This window comes from Anser cygnoides, chromosome 6 (genome assembly GCF_040182565.1).
Source record: "Anser cygnoides isolate HZ-2024a breed goose chromosome 6, Taihu_goose_T2T_genome, whole genome shotgun sequence".
In the NCBI taxonomy this organism is placed as follows: Eukaryota; Metazoa; Chordata; class Aves; order Anseriformes; family Anatidae; genus Anser; species Anser cygnoides.
Window position 1 is genome coordinate 5,179,873 of NC_089878.1, and position 20,728 is coordinate 5,200,600.

The window sequence follows — 20,728 nt, forward strand, 5'->3', positions numbered from 1 at the left end:
GTAATTGAGTTTTTGAAGTCATCTGCTTCAGAGAACCTGACTGCACTGGTTTGAACTCCCTGCCCTGAACTCTTGAAAATGCTAAAACCACCCTCACAGCTTCCTGGGAGAAAGCAGTGAAACTGCACGCAGTCAGAGGCCAGTACAGCCACATCCTTCGCTGCTCTTTTCAGTGCAGCTTCACCTAATTAATTTATCAAAAGAGCTTGGTGCACTGTGTCCCAACCCTGCACTTGAGCTGCATGAGAATACCACTGTAAATATTCTAGCTGTTGTTACTGCTCCTAAAATCTTACCTGTAAAATGGTGCATATACGGGTGGTGGCTACCAGCGCTGGAAGGCCCTGATTTGGGCTTCAAGGGCTCTGCTCCTTGATGAGCTTGGCCCCCTGGCTACTCATCACTAGTGCCAGCAGAAGGAAGGCACTGGGGAAGGCGCTGGGGTGGAGGATTAGGGGACCACTGAGCAAGAGGTACGGGGGAAAGTGATGGAGCACGGGCCCTGCGCCAGAGGACTTTGAGTGTAGAGATAAGGCAAAGGGCAGGCAGCAATGGAAACGGAGGAGGATGGTAAATAACGTAGGTACGGCCTGGTGTCATAATGATTTTCAGCAGTTTTCTTTATGGCTTTGCATTTTTTAGTGCTTCCCTAATGTTTAGTCACTGCAGCTTATTTATGTGAAGAAATAACTTAATTAAAAATGAATGCGTAATGCGTTTCACCTGCTATGAATCGCACTGTGAGTAACTCACGCTTGCGAGCAAGCCCCAGTGGAGGGTGGGCAGGCAGCCCGTGCTCTGGTGCCTCGTTCACACCGCTGTGACTGCCGTGGTCGGAAGGGAGCGCATCTCCACCGCCAAGCGCCACAGAGGTCTTCTGGTAAAAGTTACGGCTGAGGAAAAGCTGTCACTCTGTTTTTAGTAAGTGATTATTACATCTGAAAGGCTGGTTAAATGCCAACACCCCTCTTAAGAAACCCAGACACAACATACTTGTAAGTCCAATAGCATTGCATTTAAGCAGTCGTCGTGTCAGAACCTGGCCCTGGTGCCTTTCCAGAGTACATCTTTGCTTCCATCGATCGGTGCCATAGTGTATTATGCAATGAAAACACGGGTATTTTGGGTTAAGAGATGCTTTCTCATAGCCTTAATTGGAGTAATCTCTATGGTTGAATCGATTTCTCTCAACCTCGGACTGAGTGACCGTGTAGGTACTGTCAGATTTTGGGGAAGCACCTGCGAGGTGCATGTCTCCTTGTGTCCAGCTGGAGCAGTCCATACCCTCTGTTCTCCAGGAGCACACGGCCACATCCCCCGGGACTGCTGACCGCCCTGGCCATCCCTCAGCCACCCACTCCCTCCGTGTTTCTTACAAAACCACTCCAGTTTTCCCACTGGCCACATCAGCTGTGGCTTCCCGGCTGAAACTGCCACCAAAGGCTTTTTTTCCCCAACTCTGCTTTGCTTGGCTGGGACAGACCTGGTTCAGATCCTCGTCATGGGGGACGTGGGAGGAACCCTTGGTCACCCTGCCAGGTCCTGCTGCGCCACTGCTGGCAGGAGGGACAGGAGAGGCCACCTGGGGATGTCGGGGCTGGGAGGCTGTCAGCACACACCAGGTGTGGGGCTGAATGAATCAGCCCAGCGTCTGCTAACGATGGCTCCCCGATTTGCTCGGGGAAGGTTGGCGGCCTTTTGGGGAGCAGGCAGTGAACAATGAGGTTGTCGTGAAATCACAAACTAGCCCAAGTCTGCATTACTTTCATAATGAAAGCTCTGCCATAACCTCTGAGTGCGGTGGGAATGCCAGCCGATTTTTCCCGTAGTAATGATAGCAGACTGCTTTCCTGCTTCCAAGCAAGGAAAGAGGCAAAATTAGCACACAGCTATACAGTTTCTCATGAGGGGGTGGTCCTGTTGGCTTAAAAGTGCGACAAGTCAGGACAATCTGACCCATATTTCGTTAGACACTTATATAATTGTGTTTCAGCAATGTGAAATGCTTCGTAAGTCCTCATGCTCTTGCTCTTATTTAGCCTTTCAGTTGGAGTCATGAAACTATAGCATCATTTCCATTCAACAGGGAAAAAAAAAGCCCTAGCCTTTTTGATTAGAAAGGGTCACTGAAATTTTCACTGCGTTTTGCTGCTAGAGAGTGACTTGACAGGGAGCTGAAGGCAAGTGCCATGAGCTTGCATGGCACTGAGAAGGGGTGCCCCCCCCCGCCCCCCCCCGGCATGACCTATAGGGCTTCACAAAGTGCCGCTGAAGGCAGCTTCATGGCACAGAAAAACAAGTCAGCTCAGTGCAGAGGGATTCTCCTCCGTGTCAGCATGCTCTGGGGTGCTCCAGGTGGGTGTAACTCCTACTGAGCATCAGCTGGAGACAAGAGGAGCGTGGCTGCCTCAGGAGGAGCTTGTTCCTTGCCCTCTGCAAAATGCCAGCTAGGTCACCCCCGTGAGGGACTGATCCTATTGCTGGCTGGTTTTCTGTAGCTCACCATTTTCCTGCTGATCCCACAAATACAAGGAGTGCGAAGATCTTCAGAAGGTGTTGGTGTCACCCTGCTGCAGTTCTGCTAGCCCGGCAGTTTCAGCTACAACCCTTTGGCTTTCCATTGCTTGTAACCTGTGACTGTCACCAAGGGCTGGACATCCCCACGCTTTCTGTCTAAGGGTGCCTCTCTGTGGAAGGAAACGTTCCCCGTAGCCAGTGCTGCTTTGGGTGCAAGGTTGAAACATGCCCTTGCCAAGGAGCACCATGAGGTTTGGTCCCAATGCAAAAGAGCTTTGCTTTTGCAGCCAGTCAAAAGAAAATAAGGCTTTGTCTTTCCAGTGCAGCTGCTGTAAGGAGTGTAGCATCCACAGGGAAAGGTGTGGACACCCACAGGGAAAGGTGCTGCCCACTCTTGTCCCAAGCATGGAGCATTTCCCTGGAACCTGATAGCGGCTGTAGATGCTTAGCTCTTCAGGACAGTCAGCAGGCACATCTACTGCTGCATCTGCTTTGTAAATACTTTCTGGGCCTGTGGTGCCGGGCAGGTGAGCATGAGACCCTCCTAAATTGTCCAACAGCACCTTGCTGAAAATAATCTCAGTATTTTAAATAATTGCCCAACTACAGCTGAGCACCACAGCACAGTAGGGGCTGCAGTAAGGAGCAGGAATCTTAAAAAGTTTCCCCTACCATGCTTTTGTTTATGGCTTGGTGCTTTTGTCCCCTGACAATACGGGGTGAGGCACAGTCCCCTCGACATCAGCCAGCCCTTCCCATCGCCTCGAGGAGGAAACCCGAGGAGTGCCAGAAGGTCCCTCTTTAGCACTCACGTCCACTGCTGCCCGCGGGCGGCGTCTATGCAGCAGATGCCTTGTTGCGAACTGCGTGCTCTTACAACTCTCTTTTCCAGGAAATGTCCCAGGAGCAACAGAATCCACAGACAGAAGCAAAACACAGGGCACTACAGTTCAGACAACACGACGAGAGCATCGACAAGGTTAATTTAAAGAGCGCATGTTTCCACAATGGCCAAACTAACTGCAGAGAGCTTGGACTACAAAATACAGTATTATAGACAAAAGATTAAGACAAGATCTACACATGTTGCCTTGCATTTGTGGTAATCTACACCAATGAGAACATGTACTACAGCTATATTTGATTATGTATGGATATATTTGAAATAGTATACATTGTCTTGATGTTTTTCTGTAATGTAAATAAACTATTTATATCACACAATATAGTTTTTTCTTTTTCATGTATTTGTTATATATAATAAATACTCAGTGATGAGAAAAAAATTGGCTTTCTTAAATTTGCTGTATCTCATAGCTGTGTATAGTCTTGGGATATTGTACATGGACACTAACAAATCTTCTTTTCTTTCTTTTTCCAGTTCTAGTGGCAATTTTGAGTCTACTGAGCTCAGTAGTAGGGTTTTGAGTTGGTCCAAGATCAGCGACAATTATGGATGTGGGAAAGGTGAAGAATAATTTAACCTACATTGAGGAGGGATAAAATATTTCAGATCCGGACTCAACTACATTTCATCAGCTGCCTTCTCCCATACCATCTATCTTTACTCTCCCATAGCTTAGAAAAATCCTTGCCTTCTAAATTAAGTCCTAACTGAAGGGGAAATGGAAATTCTTGGTAACTGCTTATGGGAGTGCCGGGGGTAATGTCTCAGTCTGGGAGGGAATCAGGTGTCCGTCAAGGTGAACCCTGCGAGAATGCATTGCAGCATCTCCAACTCTGGTCACTGGAGTGAGTGAAAATTGCTTCCTACTGTTGATTGAAAATTATTAGGTTAAAAAAGTTAATAACATAATAACAGCTGAAATGCCAGCACCATTTGTACCTCATGAACATGCTGATATAATTTATTTTTTCAAAGAGAAGGTGAAAAACCACTCAGAAAATACCTTACGAATAACTTTATGGGTGACCCTACTCCATTAAATGTAATGAACTCAAATGTTGGCTATATCTCAGGAAAATAAGGGCATGTGTTTTGTCACATCCACATGATGGACAAGATGCAAAGTTATTTCCATGGTAGCTGAAACTCTCCAAAACACTGTCTTTTGGGAAGCTAATATTACTCGAGTTTGTGCTATGAATTTTGAAGATGACAGAGTGACACTGAAGGGCAGAGAGTGGGCTCTTCACTCATGCTGGAGCACATCCACTCCACTGATTGACTGCTGGAGTACTGGTCACACTAAGTAACATAATTGAACTAAAAAACAAAACAACTTGTAGCATTACTCATTGTGCTTCTCCTTCTCAAAGAGAATTTGCCTGGGCTCAAACTACTCATGACAAACATTAGGAGTATTTTTCACCGTCACCTCCATGTAAGAAATTGCATCTGGGGCTCAATCAGATCTGGGGTTACCCGAGGTGATGGATCATGTGTGTGTTTCCATCTCCTGCCTTCAGCATTAGCCTGGTCACTCACAACAGTCGCCACCAGCCCTACTGGTGACAGCCCACCCGATATCTGGCCTTCAGACATGGGTGAAGCAGTATTTCTACTCTAACATGGCTTTTGGTTCCCCACCATCCCACCCCAGCCTGCTTTAAAGTGAATCCATTGCATGATGTTCACATGGTCTCAGTTTTTGTCTTGTTGTGGGTTTCTTGAATTTTTTGAAGGTAATAAAAGGCGATTGGCAAGAGATGCTTCCCAGCACCTGGTCTATGCTGATTGATGGGCGTGGGAGTGCGGTGCCTGGGCAGGCAGCGGGCAGGAGGCATCTCAGCAGCACCACGCTGCGCCTCTGCAGCTTCCGCCACCAGCTTAAGGCGCCGCAGTGATGGCAGGGAGCGCCGCAGCGTTGGGTTGAGGACTGGGCTGGCGGGAGCACTGCGCTTCAGCCTCCCTGTGTGCTTTGTGCTTTTCTGAGCGAGGTGTTGGAGGCCAGCCTTGTCACAAACTCACATTTTTGAGCGGCATCCAAATGTCCCGTCCCCCCGCCCCACTGGGACTATCAGCTCTGGATTGTTTATTTCAGTCACTTACATGAAATGCAAAAAATCAAATGTTAACACATACACATAGCCATGTAACTAGAGCAATAAAATTACATTTTTTTTTTAAAAAAAAAAAAAAAAAAAGCAATTCTTAGCCCATCTGAAAATAGCTAGAAGCGGAAATAGGAGTCCCACACACCGTCTCTAGCCTTGCTGAAGTTATTGGCCCTGCATTTACTGTGTAGTGCCACATTTAATCCCTGAACAGCCCGCGTTTTAGAGGTGTTATTGGCTGCATCCCCAGCTGCAGAGCCTGCCACAAATCCTTCACACCTCCGAAAAACCAGACTGGTTTTAAGTACCTGCTGCAGACTTAAGGGCAGAAAGAGGAAAGTGATGTTGTTTGTAATGCCCAGGGGACGGCTCCCACCGAGCATCAGAGACCTCCTTGTGCCGCCAAAACGGAGGCCTCAACATGCTAGTGTGGGCATGCAGGCTGACAATAACAGCGTCTTCAGGGTGTACAGGAAGCAACGGCGATTTCTGCATAAAGCATGTGCAGAACTTGGCTCAAAGAGGGTCATGAATTTGGAGAACTGGGGTTTGGTTTGCTTTTTTCCTTTCCTGAAGGGATGGAAGCATCGTAAGGCCACACACCTCCCTGAGTCACTGTACTGGGGAGCATGGGTGCATCCCTATGGGCAAGGCAGCCGAGGTCAAGGTTTTCAGGCCTGGGGTAGGACTAAGTGCATCACCCCCACCACCAAAAAAAGAAAAAAAAAAAAAAAAAAAGACACTGTGTACTGTGTGGAAGACAAATTCAGTTATTCAGAGTGTACCTGGAGATGCGTGGGTCAGCTGCTTCAGGGGTGCTCCTTAAGCTGGAAGCAAGAGAAAAAATAATGTCATGGGCATGGTGGTTAAGAATTAAACATGAGGCAAAGCTCAAGCATTCACCCTTGGGCTGGAGGTGCACAAATCTGCTACTTGGAGCGCTGCACCAGGTCCCATAAATTACACAGCAGCATGTATCAGTACCACGCATACACCATGCAGCCCAACTGCGGAGCGGGGCATGCAAGTCATGCCTTCTCCCTCCCCAAACACCCCGCCATCATAACGCTCTTCTTTCCAGATGCTCGCTATCATTCCTTCCCATCCAGCACTAACAATGTCATCAGTACAGTCATATTGAAGGGAGACTGGGAAGCCTGTTGTAGCCACTGTCCCCTTTAGCTTGCCTTCTGCACCAGGAGAAACGGTGATTACCTCAAATAATAACATTTAAAAATATAATAATTAGATCATAAGTACCAGATAATAATAACTTGGGCTGTGTTTTCTTGCTGTGGCAGAGATGAGGCAGCACGAGATCAGGCCCACGTTAAAAGCCCCTTTCCCTCACGGCCGAGCAGGCCGCAGCCCACAGAGGTCAGGGCCGCAGCCAGGCTAAGCGAGGGGGCGGGTGCCGCTGGGCGCCGCCTGGCGCTGCCTCCGCTTTTCCAGCAGCCGCTCTCGCAAAGTTTCCTCTTCAAAGCGCTCGCTAAAGCTTCTTTGAAAACAAAATGATTAAAGGCTATCTCTCCTCTCATCCAACATCAGACACATCTCGCTCCGCATCCTTGCTTTCACCCCTTATTACGCCTGCCGCTGTGCCGCGGCGTTCCGCGTCAGCCTGGAAGTTACCACCTCACGTCGAAGCCAGGCTCATTACCGCCCATCAAAGTCCACACACCTTTCTTTTATTCATGGGTTTGCGCCTGGCTGCACGGCGCTTACAGGCACTGGCATCTGTAGGTGAAGTGGGGCCGGGAAGGCCCACGGTTTGCTGTAGTGTTGTTTTTTTTTTTGTTTGTTTGTTTTTTTCCCCTCCAGTGACTTCAGCTGGACTTAGAGGTGGATGGAAATACTCTGAGCCACCACAACGAGGTCTCTAGAGCCAATTTATTATTGATAATATCCAGCGTTACGGTGTGGATGAGCCACAACCTGGCCAACTGAGCCCATTAAATTCAGGTCTCTCTGGCACGGGAACCCAAAAATGCTCATTTTTTTCGCCCTGCACGCAGACAGCCACCACATGGGGGGCAGCCAGGAGGCTGGGGCACTGCAGAGACGGACAGACAGACGTGTCAGAGGCAGCCACGTCTCTCGGTGCCACCTCTTCGGTCTGCCGTAATGCTTTTTATATTAGGTGGGTTTAGCTTAGTTCAGCTCCAGTTTAATTAACAGTTTTGTCCCAGCAGGAGGGCTGCTGAAAACAAAGGTGCATTTAAAAAAAAATAAATAGAACAAGTTTTCATGTTTTTTTTTAACCGTATTGAATGAGAGCCACAAAGCAGTAAAATATTCCGCAGTCTCACACAGAAGCAGCCAAGGCTGCATAATAATAAAAAAAAAAAAAAAAAAAGAAAGAAAAAAAAAAAAAGAAAAGCCAGGTGAGCACTCTGTTCTCTGAGGCTTATTGATGGCTTTGTCAGGGAGCAGCGAGCAGTTTTGATGGGCATCGGAGCCCGGCCCCGGCTTCCTCACCACTCCCCAGCACAAGGTGTTAAGGCGAGGAACAGGCACGAAGCCTGGCAGCACCTCGCAAGGCCACAGGGCAGGAAGCTGTGGGAGGACCTGCTCTGCACCAGGGCACCCACACGCGGGTGTAATTACTCAGGGTAAAAGCCCGCATCTGCGTGCGGCCGCCTGGATGCGGCGCAGAGGCAGGCTTTACGGCGAGGCGCTTTCAGCGGTGTAGGTGAGGAAGAGCCGGTTAATGTGACCTGGATTAGAGGCTATAGATAGCGCTTCCTGCATGTTTTACATTTTCAAATAAAAAGAAGCTTCTTGTTTAATGGTTAATAAAAATGATTAGTGCTCCCAGGGCACTGATTCTGACAGATGCAGAATGGCTGGAGGGACCAGCTACAAGGCACGTGGGAAGATGAAACCCATTTTCTTTTTTATTTTTTTTAATACCGTTGAGTTTGTCTCCACCAGCATTTGCAAGTTAATTTGTAATGTAATTATATGTTGCTGCTGTCACAGAAGCAAATCGTGCGTGATGGGCCAGGGCCCGCCAGCAATGGCACGGCAAACATTTCTGCAGCGAAGGAAAACTGCCAGCTAAGCGTGCACACACATATGTATATATAAGTGTAAAACACATATCGCTATGTATTTTGGTGGATATTGTACATGAAGAAAAGCCCATTCCCCTGCAGCACATGCTGCCACCCCTGGCCTCACCACCTCCCCAGCAAAACCCAGCCCCGTGCCTTGGCAGCCCAAAGCTGGCTCAGTTTCTCCCTTCTTTTTTTTTTTTTTCCACACCGTGGAAAAATGATGCACCACTGGCACATCACCAGGATGGGACGGGGGCGGCGCGGGAAGGCGATGGTGCTGTCACCTCCACTGGTGTCCCCATCCCACCAGCCCGGTCTGCCCGGGGGTGAGCCCACACTGGGGCTCGGCTCCTCGACCCACAGGCCAGCACCACCCAGCACCCAAAATGAGCCCTCACTTCAGGTTCACCTGTCATCCTTTTCGGTTGGGTTGCTTGCACGGCAAGGTGAGGCTTCCTTACCTCTTGGGCTTCTCCACGGGAGGGGGATACCTTTGGTGTCGGCTGCAGAGGGACTCATTTGCTTTATTAAGCATTGTTAAGGGTGCCCCGAGGTCTGCGCACATGTGGATCCATCAAGCAGGAACTGTTATTATGATGGCTATAATCAGTCATAGTCGTTTTCCCAGCGACGTGTCTCTCGTCCAGATGTCTTGCCATCCAGCTCTTGAATTTTGTGATGCCAACACAAAACCGTCAGGAAGACAGGCTGGTCCAAGACCTGCTTCACACAGCACAGGCGAGAAACATTCATGAAAAAAGTACATATTTTTTTTAAATGAAAAGACAAATGCAAGAAAGGGTCATAGTTGGGTAAAAATGAATTGAGCAGTGCATAAGAGAGACACAAGATTAGGGAAGATAACATTTTAGTTTAAGTGTTCCATCATTATTAATTCATTTGGTGCTCTTTATGATAATACCAATCATTTGGAATTCATTTGGTGTTTATGTGGATGTCATCTCGACTTCTGCAGAAATTCCAAAGTAATTCAGCATTAATGTGCTATTAAACATTGTTACCAGCCAGTACCTTCATTACTTTACCAGCACAGAATAATCTTTCTTTCCCCATTCTCTAAACTCAAACTCCAGTGCTTATTTTGCTTTTATCTTTATTAGGGTTTTAAAATGTAATGCTTCTATTTAAAAATTCTCCTTATGCTACATTACTGTTGTCTGTTTTTTTGATGGCATCAAAACTATGCAAATCAAGGAGGGGGTTAATGGTGATTCCTCATTTTTTTACTGGCGTTTGACTGCAAAACAACCAAAGATGGTTCAGCTCCTCACTGACAACAGCCGAGCCACCGAGCTGGTATTTGTGCTCACGGCAGATGACGCTGAACCAAACCCAGATGCGATGCCTCCTGCAGCGGGCTGGTGCCTCGCCCTGGGACACGGCAGGTCCCCCTGCCCCCGGGTCACTTTGGGTAGGGGCAGGCTTCCCAGCTTTCCACACTAGGTGCTGAGCTGGGTGGGCTCAGGAGTCCCCAAAGCGGTTTTGTTCTGAATTTTATTACCTGAAAAGCTCACCTTGACTGCCCCATCTCTAAGTCACCCATCGCTTTTTATTATTAAACAGACCCCCCCAGACTTTTTTTTAAGACTCTCTCAAGCCACCCTTGGGTGCATCCTGCGACGGGAGCACCCCTGCCCCATCCTGCCCCTGGCCCCACCAGGACCCCTGAGCTGGGGAAGGGACAAAGAGAGGCAGGGAGGGATGGTCTGAAGGGGCCAAGCTGCTGCTGACAACCTCTTTCTGGGCTCACCACGTGGAGCCGTGCAGCTGGTGCCCCTCTGGGTGAAGCCTCCATCTGCTTCCAACCATGACTGCTCAGATGGCAGCGGTGGCAGTGACTATTTTGGGGCCAAACCCTTGTCAACAGAGGGAAATAAGGCTGCACTTCCACATAACATTTAAAAAGATACTAACGATTAAAAAAAAAAAAAAGAAAAGAAAAAAAACAACCTTACATTAAAAGAGCATTAATTAGGTTTTATAGTCAAGGACTCAAAGATTACAAAGTGCCAGGTTGCTGGTAGTCTGCAAAAATAATAATAAAAAAGGAAAGCAGAAAGGCTGGGTTCAGCTCCTAGCTGCGGCAATCCTGCCGTGCAGCCCTCTCATTACCCCAGCACACACTGTTTTTCCCCAGGACACCTGCTTCTTTCGGCCCACGGGACAGCGGCGTGCAGGGGCAGAGCGAAGTTTGTGCTCGGCAGCTCTAGAGCTGGCAGCCACAACTGCAGCACTGACCACGCAGCCTCATCGCGGCTCTTCGCAGCAGATGATTTTGCCTGGAAGCGCAGGCATGTGTTTGTCAGCAACCGACGGCACGTCCTACCCTGACCACGCAACTGGCCGGGCCGCTCCCTTCTCCTGGGTGCTGCATCCCGGATGCCCTCCTTCCACGAAAAGCAGCAGCCCCCTGGGATGCCGATGGAGCAGGATGTGGGGAGAAGGGAGCAGGGTCAGTGCGGTGGCTCCAGGGCTGGCACAGCCCCTGGCAGGCAGAGGAAGGCTCCGTCATCGCTCTCTCCCAGCCCCGGAGGATGGCGATGCCACCGCCTGGCCCCGGCCAGGGCTCGGCCTCCTCCTCCGCCACGCACGGCTTTACACGGAGCACCGAGCCTGCCGCTGAGGGATTTTTCCACTTAATGAAAACCCCGGGAAGAATATGAATGTGTAGAGGTTAAAGGAACCTGGCAGCGCTTGCTTGTCTGTCATGTCTTTAAGGATTGCCATTAAGTCATAAACGTGACAAAGATTAAAGAGTTTATTAATGTTATTAGAGACTTGAGATAAAATGCTATGCCTTGCAGGGTCTCTCTCCCTCTCTCACTATTTAATGAAAACATTTTCATCACTTTCTGAATCTATTATACCAAATATTCATTTCAGGAGTCCTAAGATGATTTTATTTTAATTAGAAAAGATGTAGCAACCACCTGAAAGTAATACAGCTGAGCACCTCGCCACGACTCCCCTCTCCCCGCTGCCGGCAGGCGAGCCTCCCCGCAGCGGCTGAGCTGCCCCCGAGCCCCAGGGGACCCCAGAAGCCTGCCCCAGCCTGCAGCCGAGCCGTGACATCTTTATGCCAGAGCCTTCCCGGCCGGCTCAACGCTTTGCATTTGCAACGCAAGCAGCTCGCAGACGCTCTGTCTTTTAAACTTTGCAACCAGCCCGGCTTAATTTGTTAATTTATTCTGCAACCTGATTTACTGTTAATTTATTTTGGTGAGGAAGGTAGCCCAGCTTTAAATTCCAATTAATTAAAGGGGAGGGCTTAATGCTTTTCTGCTGCGCAGTAGCTTCACGACACACTGTATCCTGTTTTAGTGCCGCACCGAAGCACTTCAAAACTTTATCACCGTTACCTAATAGAAACCCATACACCTGCAAATTAATTTCACGCACACAAAAGATTGCTCTTCGCAAATGTACCTTTAAGAGCCGAATTTCGGCTATAGCGACCATCACCTGCTGCTTAGCAACAGCCATGGCATCACTGGCGGTGGGTTTGTCCTACACAAAAATGTCAAATTCAGGATGGGCTTCTCCACCCCACCTCGTCCAGCCCTGCAACTGCTGCCCAGCCCCTGGTTAACAGCATCAGATTTTGGTTTTTTTTTTTTTTTTTTTTGGAGGAATGTCCAATTTTAGGGATCTTAAAGATGTAACAATAACCCCTGGCTGTTTAGGTAATTTGAAACGGCGATAGGAAGCATGGTGCCCTGCTGTGACCACGATGGCAACCCCGACGCACATCACCATGAGCACAGCTGTGCCGGAACTGCTACCGCCTCGCCATTTTGCACTGAACACTTCTAAAAAATTTATACCGAGGATGTTGCAATAAACCCAAAGCTAGAAGGGGAAGAGGTGATTATATCCAGACCGTCTAACGGGTGTCCCGAGGCTGTTTTGTACTTCCCGAAGCCCAGGGAAAACTCCCCCAGCCCAAACTTGCCACCTCCTACCTCCATCCTTGCTACAAGACCGTCCTGCAGCAAACAACTTTGCGTTTCTGCAGGCATGCCTGTGTCTGTCCGTCCACACTGCCGCCAGGATGCGGCTCCATGCAATGCTCCTGCCTGGTGCCAGCCGGCTGCTCCCCGCGGCAAGTGCGTATTCCAGCAACACCCTTTGATGGCCTGCAGAGAGGAAACCATGGGCTAAATCCTGCCCTTTAAAACTGTTGTGTGGGCACAACTAATTCACCAGAAAATGAAGGGCAGGTTTGCATTCAAGAAAATATTAGCGGGAAGGGTGAGCAGGCAAGACAGGCAGTCCTGCCAGCAGCCGTCACTCCGTTTTTGGCAAGAACGGCTGGCTTGGCAAGCACTAAGGTAGTAAGACAAACTGAAATACCAGGCACCGGGGCTGCTCTTTGAAGCAATTATCCTCCGGAGCAACGAGGAACACGATGAAAAGGTTTCTGGAGACATGGTGTGGCTGCAGGGCGAAGGCTGCTTGCCTTCCTGCAGCCAGCGCCAGGCTTGTAGAGCCAGGTGGGGCGGTCTGCAGCAGGGAAGCCCCAGCAGCTGGTCTTAAATTCATAAACACACAACTTCTCCAAGCAGCAACTGAACTATTTGGCATCCCAAATGCACGATGTGCCATGACCAGCAGCTTTTGTTTAGGAGCGGCCCAGGGTTAAAGCTGCAACTGCAGCAGCTCAATGGGGACACGTCCCCGCTCCCAGGTCCTGCAACAAGCCTTGGGAGCTTTTACATCTCTCACCCACAGGGTATCGGATAGTTTAGTTTGTAAAACCATGGCCATGAAAAGCAAGAACACGCGAGGACAGCCTCGAAAGCCAATCATCCCTGTTGGCACAGGCAGAAATGTCTGTCACACCAGGGAATGGCAAGGGAGGCGTGCCCGACTTCAGCACGAAACGCAGAACAGGGAAACAAATCTAAAAAGCTCCATAAAAGTTTTAATGGGTTCTTTCATATGTGGAGTGGCATTTTAATGGGATGTTTTAAATGATTTTTTTCTTCTTTCTTTCTCTCCAGACTTCAGACATACTATTAATCTGAGGGGCTCCTGCCTGCAGAGGAATAGCGTTTCACAGCAGTCGCCCATGGCAGTGGGGATTCAAACAGTGGAAAGAGTGGCAAGCAGGGTGGGCTTGGCATGGGGATGGGACACAAATGGTATGTATGCATCTCTCACTGCGAAAAAATGCAGAAAAATATATACATGTATATATATATATATATACACATACACACATATATATGCTCCTTCCAAACATACATATTCCTTTCTAAAGATGGAAACGTTTTGCTCACTGATGTTTTCAGTGCAGGAAGGCGATCTCTGGCTGTTGCTCTTTTCACAGAGAACCTCTCAGATGTCAGTGGAAAACATGTCAAAAGCAGCACAAACGGCGGCTGGGTTGGTTTGTGTTTGTTTGTCGGTATTTGGCTGCATCAAGCCTTCTCCTCCTCGAAATCCTCATTCTCCCCAGCTGCACGGGATGATATTCAACCAGGAATAGTGATGTCTTTTAGGGAAATGTTACCTAATAAGAGCAAATAGTTTCAAATGCTGCAGCACAGTGTATGCAAAAAGTATTGATTTTGATGCCTTCAGAGACTCTGCGCCAGCTAAAAGGAAATTAAAAAAAAAAAAAAGCTGCAATTTTATCTAGCACACTGCAATGTTGCTTTCGTCAGAATTTGGTGTGGTTTCTCCAGAAGGAGTCTGGAAAACCAGTGCAGGGGAGGGAAATGAACTCGCAGCCACTCGCTCATTAGCGACGCAGCAACAAGCTCGGTAGCAGCAGCAGTCGCTGCCCGGGCTGGCCCTGGCTGCGGAGCTGCTCTGTGTGGAGGAGCCCGGCCGGCAGCCCCGGGAGGCAGATGGACGCGGGCTCTGACCCAGCGTGGGTCTGTCCAGGCAGCAGAGCCCCCACCGAGGCGCAGCCCTACTCCCGCACGTCCTCCCGCACCCAGCGGCACCGATGCCGTCAGCCGAGGGCTCAGCAAGCAGCAGGGCTGCCGAGGCCCGGAGACCATCCCCCTCTGAGGAGCCCGTGGCCTGCAATGAGGGCTGGCGCAGGGCTCGTCGCCTGTCCTTCCCCTAACGCTGCAGGAGAGCCTGGCGAGGGTTCCTCTGGGACCCTCAGGGGAGGAGAGCTGAACGTACATAGCTTTGTTGGTCCAGCAATATTGTTTTTTAACTGCTTGTGCCCTACCAAGTGGAACTTTGCTTTTAAATGACAGGTGACAAATCACTGATTTTGTTTCTCCCATGGGGAACGGAATGGCCTGATCTGGATGCAGGTCACCTCCCGAGACCAGCACAGCTGCTATGCCAGCAGCTACAAGCACCTAGGACCAGCCACACCAGGGCGTACCAAAGGTCCAGCCGCCCAGCCTCTGGTCTCTGACCTCAGATGACAGCAGAGAGTCAGGACACGCAACAGTGCTCCTCTTGCATACCTTCACCCTGTCAGTGCTGTGCTTCCTGGAGAGAGCAGCGTGAAGCCAGCCAGGACCAAGGAGCTGCCTGTACCTGAGGCCCAAGCCTGGGGCTGGACACAGTGCACCAAAGGGGCCCAGGAGGCCTCTGAGGTGCCATCAGACCCAGTGCCTTAATGCCACCAAATATCATCCCAACCACTGCTAAAAATACCCGTCACCACCCTCTTACCTTCATTATCACACTCATGGCCTCCCCACGTCAGCTCTCAGAAGTCACTCGGAAGGTTTGAGGACGCAACACTTCTTCTGCAGGAGGACCAGAGCAGCAGCCCTGATGTTCTCCAGTAGCTTTTGCCTCTACATCTTTTCACGGTATGGCTTACATTGGTTTCTTTGGTGTTAGGCGGCACCGCAGATCTGTTTCTCAGCTGCCCTGCAGACCTGCAGCACCTCCATTCGATGCTGGCTGTGCTTCCTGGTGCTAGCTTTTGAGAGTCACCCTCAGGCCTTCTTCCACTGACACTGCTGGGTCCCTGGAAGGGCAGCCTGGAGACCTGGGGGAGAGAGATGCCGCAGTGAACCACCACTGCTGCTGTGAGCAGTAACAGCAAGGCCAGGGGTCTTGTCCTCACCCACTGTGAGGTGGTTATCTCTTTTGTACACCTCCACCTTGTCCTCTGCCAGCAAACGCTGGAAAGTCATTTGGAAGCATGTCTTCACAAACGTTGGTGTGTGCAACCAAACTAAAAAGCACCAGGAGAATTTGGCAGCCTTACGGACTGAATAACCATTGATGACAACTACCTGGCCAGCTGGCAAAGTCATGCTGAACTCAATTAATACTTCTGATGAGAAAACAAAACCTAAATCCAAAAGTAAAAAAGCTCAGCTCTGAAAAGCCTGTGTAGATGACCACTGTTGTCCACTAACTAGAATGAATATGTCAAGGGACATCGGCTAGCCCTTCTTGCTATTTGTCACTGCCGGCTGTCAAACCTCTCCTCCCACCAAGTTTCACAATCCCCACATCTCTTAAGACAAAGAATGCAGAGATGTGCCATTTTCCCTTTAAAAGAAAAATCCTTTCAAAACTAAAAAAAAAATAATAATAATTACATGGCTTTCACATAAAGTGACGCAAGTAATATGCTTTTAGATAGAGACATACAAGGCAACAGGCAAAAATACAGAAATCTGAATCCGACTTATCTTTAAAAGCTATTTTTACATGAGAGACAGAGGAAGGAGGGTGATAGGGAACGGTAACCAGAGCCTGAATAATATTTGAGAGCAAACCACAGTGAGGAATTAACCTTTTCCTAATTAGAAGTTGTGCAGCAAAGGAAACCATGCAGTCGAGAGCAATTTCCGCGAGACAGGGCTTGTGATACATGAGACAACTTGGCTGTCCTTCAGAAGGAACAGCAGCGGACGGGACCAGGCTCAGGAAGAGGGATGGAGACGGGGCCACGACCCTGCAGCACGCTGGGCAGGGCGATGGACAAGCCCACCAGCCCAGGAAGCAGCAAGCACTGAGGTTTCATTGCAGGATGTAAGCTCGCAAGATAAAGATCAACAAATGCAGTCTAAACAAGGCTGTTCTGGAGGCAATCAAATTTTTTATGCCAGAGGAAAATGATTTGGGAAGTTAAAAGTTAAAAAAGTGAAAAGACTTTAACCTCCTACAACCTGACATTTCATGTCCTCCTCTGTATGACTCTAATTGTCCAAATATTACCGCATTTAGTAACTGGAGATGTGGAAGTATTCGCTCAAAGTATGCGGTGGAGAACATCTGATTATTTTCTTTTTAGCCTGGATCTGAGCTCCTCAAATCACCCGCCGACTCGCTGCAAGCCTCGTGCATCATCCCTATGGCAAATATCTTGAGAGCAGCTTGGCCAGAGGCTTTATTTTTAACTGCTTCATTTTTATTAACACCCACACTTTTACATCTCAGGATGGAGAGCTCTCATGGATGCACGATGCAGATATGGCAAATGACACAGAGATGATGCTGGTCCTGTTGACCTGGTCCTCTTGAAACTCATTAAAGCTACAGAAGGCAGCTAGCTACCTGCTGCCTGACCCAATAATGCTGAATCTGTGGGGAATAAATAAATAAATAAGCATCTTTAAAGCACGCTGCCCCTTCAGGCTATGTTACCTCGAATTATGTGCTACTGCCCTACACAAAATAGTGGACCGATGTGATGATAAGCTTGGGGAGAGAAAGGTTTATCAGCATGTAAGAAAATGAGAGTGAGAGAGAGAAAGAGGATGGAAAAGAAAGACGTTTTAATGCAAAATTCAGCTTGCATTTTTCCCTGTAAGCTTCTCAGTCAGCTGGGCGTTGTCTGAGAGCAGAAGGTATTTTTCTGAATCTCTTAAATGATATTTTTCATCACCAGTCAGCTAAAGAAGTATTTCCATTCATATTATTTCTTGGAGTTACATTTAGGAAATCTGCAATCTCTTTTTTGCTGTCTGTCCATGAGAGTTAAAAGCTAAACAGCATCTAGCACACCCCTGCAGCATCTCGCTTGCCTTACCCCACCGGGGTACCCCCTGATGCCTGGAGATCATGCAGAAACAAGCGAGCAAACAAACCCTCCGTAACGCTGTGAAGCAATACACTGCAAAGTAGTTGCTGTGATGCTGAGCGCTAGGAAACATTGCAGCACTATTAGCAAAGCTCTCAGGCTGGACAAACGTGTTTAGCAGTCAGGAAGCAGGTTTTTGTTTGTTTTCGATTTACTATTGTTTTTAGAAAACATTTTACTAAATATAATCCTGAGGCTCTGTTTCTTCAATCACAACTTTCTCCTGCCGTGGCCTTGCCAGCTCCTTTTAGGTATTAGATTTGTGGGTCCTGCTCCTGGCAAGCACTGAAGAGGTTGGGAAGTGAAACTGTGAAGAGAGCAAGCTGGGAGAAAAAAACCTTCCCCAGATGAAGACCTTTCTTTCAGCAATCTGTAATGCCGTCAGAAGATTTGGAGGGGAAAATGGCTCGGTTTGTTTTTTTTTGTAGAGAGGACTTCCCTTTAATTGTAGGTCTGCACTACCAAAAAAATCCCAAGCTGAGGAAAACTACAGGATGGGGGACATGCCCACGTACCCGTCCTGTGCCCTGAGTCCCCAGAGCCACCCCCTCCTCACCCTGTAAGCAAGGTGAGGCAGAGGAGATAAGGCTCCGTGGCAGCCAGACATCGATGCTGTGGGATCTGGGGACCCGCCGTGGTCCAGGCAGGGCTAGCTACACGTGCCATTGATTTATGTCCCACTTCAGAGAGGGGTTTTGTGGAGTTACTCAAGCAGCACGGTGCAGGCATGAAGCAGTGCGAGAGGCAGCTGAAAAGCAATGGCACAGCAGCTGGTGGGTTTGGAGGACCAGCAACAGGCTGCCTTACACATCTGGGTCATCGCTTCACATCTGTCTCATCGCACAGCAGCAACAAGGTCATTCCCCTTTGATAGGCCCTCTGTGACAGACACAGAAGGGTTTGCAGGGCCGGACCAGTTTGCCATGTGCTGCTTTCCTGCTTGGAGCAGCCCATGTGGCAGGGATTAATTGATTTTCGTGTTGGCAACATGAGCAGCAGTCAGGGCTGATCTGTTCAGGAAGGACATCCTGATTTGATGCCCAGCAAGAGGCCAGTGCAGGAGATGGCTGTCCCACCATCAGTTCCTAGAGAACCTAAACTTCTCCCCAGATTTTTTTCAAACACATTCAACAAACCCCAACCAACGCAAGAGCTGGCAAAGAGCTGTTAGTGGCAGGGGGCTTCGCCCTCCTCTCTCGCAGAAGACAGACCATCTCCAGCAGGTCTGGGGTGACAGCGGGAAGCACGGGCAGAGCTGAACTGGGGGAGGGAGGCAGCACCGGGGCACCAGCACATGGACATCTGAAACACAGAGCAATGGTTAACGGCTCAGCGCTGCAGCCAACGCTTGTAAATAACTCCTAGTGATCTGTGCCCAGGCTAAAAAACCAGTTCACCCAGCTTCGTGGCTTTGCTTTGAATACAAGTTTCCTGCCCGCGACCCAGGGGATGACAGCACATAAAGGAGCGCTTCGGAAAGCCTCGGTACTCGCTGAGTAAACAAACTAATTTGCAGCTTGACATTTTAGCCGTGTCCTATGTAGAGGACTTTCTGCTTATTCAATCTTTCTGAATAAAAACACTTAATAGCTGTGTGATAATAAATAGGATATTAATACTATGCGTCATGGATGCTCGGTACCTGATTTAACCTTTTTTTTCTTCTAACCTCAACAGGAGCTCTGAAAAATATGCAGCTTTTTATATAACTAAATTAATAAGTGTTTTCAGCCACTGAAAATAATTACCACCGAGAACTGAGGCCAGCCGGCCCGTGGTGGATGCTGTTCGCCTCTCTCTTACATCGCTGTTGTGATCTTTGCCTTGACCAGGGGCGTGAGACTGAGCCAAGGGATGTGCACCCCCAGGGTGATGCTCTCTCATCCTTTCCATGCCCTCCTGTCCCATCATCGCCGCTCATCAGAAGGAGTAACTCAGGCTGATATCATTCCTTCCAGAGATGGGAGCCATCGAATTATCTGAGGACAAACCTAAACGCTCGCTTTTAAAGGGTAACTGATCTACTAAGAGCAAGTATTGTTTTGGACATGCCACGTCGTGTTTGTGACGCTTCGCTTTGCATTGCACTGTTATCTCCTGCGATGTCACTTGAAGACCGTGAAGCAGCAGGACACGACATGACAGGAGCCTCGGCACTGAGGGAAAGGCACTCGCCGGGCTCCAGCTCCGCTACGGCTCATCCCAAATAAAAGAGTCGAGGGATGCACACGGCGGTACGTCTGCAGAAGGTTGCTCGAGTCACCCAATTATCTGCAGAAAACAGATCGCCTAAATTCACCTGCTTCTCACATAATTAATGCACTATTTGCTTCCATTAAATGTGATTTCATTATCTTCGTCTTCCAAACAACCAGATTACAAGTGAGGAAAAGCTCTTCTGCCAGCTTTTTACCAATAATGGCAGTCCCGAGGAATGTGCCAGAGAAAGGCAGCTTCCTTTTTAGCAAAACACTGATCGTAACCCCGATTTACCCTTAGAAAGCTCCCCTCCGTGGGGAAGAGGCATCGCCTCCAGCAAAGCCCCCTGTAACAGCACGGACACAGGCTGCGGGGGGGCGGGCTGTCCTCGTCCTCGCCGGGAAGGTTGTTTTGCCCAGCGTTCCCTGAGAAGTTCCATGAGAAAAGAAATCACTGAAAATGCATTGTAATAAAAAGGGTCCTGGTGTAAAAAGTATCCATGTGCATCCAGTGCAAACTCTAAAAGCTTTCTAATTTTTACTTTCTTCTAGTGGAGGAGGGAAGAGGAAGCAGAAGGGCTATCTGCCTGCCACTGAACACCTCCTCCATCAGGAGGAACACCACATCCATCAGGATGCTTACAGGACCGAGCTGGGTCCTCGCCCCAAAAGCAAAGCTAGTTCCCAGCAGGTACCCACGGGCCATGCTGCAGATGCTGCCATTTTCCACGTCCTTTTAATATCACCTCCCTTTTTTTTTTTTTTAAATCATTATTCTGATACTAATGGACTTGCCTATCCTGCTCGGTGCCCCACATATTCTCTAGATGAAAACAACAAATTGCCAAGCCCGGCCTGACTGCCCATATGCTGTTCAATTTGTGTCCGCTGGT

General features: G+C 48.9%; 1 protein-coding gene and 1 long non-coding RNA gene across 5 annotated transcripts in view; one reads left to right on the top strand and one right to left on the bottom strand.

Annotated features, from left to right (window-relative positions):
- Nucleotides 1-5,197, top strand: part of TMEFF2 (transmembrane protein with EGF like and two follistatin like domains 2) — a 331,707-nt gene extending 326,510 nt beyond the window's left edge. For both annotated transcript variants that reach the window (XM_066999055.1, XM_066999056.1), the window contains 2 exons: nucleotides 3,410-3,496; nucleotides 3,899-5,197. In XM_066999055.1, the coding sequence (XP_066855156.1) occupies nucleotides 3,410-3,496; nucleotides 3,899-3,995 (184 nt within the window). In that variant the 3' untranslated portion in view covers nucleotides 3,996-5,197. The remainder of the gene's footprint in view (nucleotides 1-3,409; nucleotides 3,497-3,898) is intronic.
- The window catches only part of LOC136791048 (uncharacterized), a 54,913-nt gene that overhangs the window by 1,450 nt on the left and 32,735 nt on the right, over nucleotides 1-20,728 (bottom strand). For all 3 annotated transcript variants that reach the window (XR_010832172.1, XR_010832171.1, XR_010832173.1), the window contains 5 exons: nucleotides 15,264-15,588; nucleotides 13,898-14,130; nucleotides 12,578-12,751; nucleotides 9,056-9,314; nucleotides 6,321-6,362 (listed from right to left, as the gene is read on the bottom strand). This is a non-coding gene — a long non-coding RNA (uncharacterized lncRNA). The remainder of the gene's footprint in view (nucleotides 1-6,320; nucleotides 6,363-9,055; nucleotides 9,315-12,577; nucleotides 12,752-13,897; nucleotides 14,131-15,263; nucleotides 15,589-20,728) is intronic.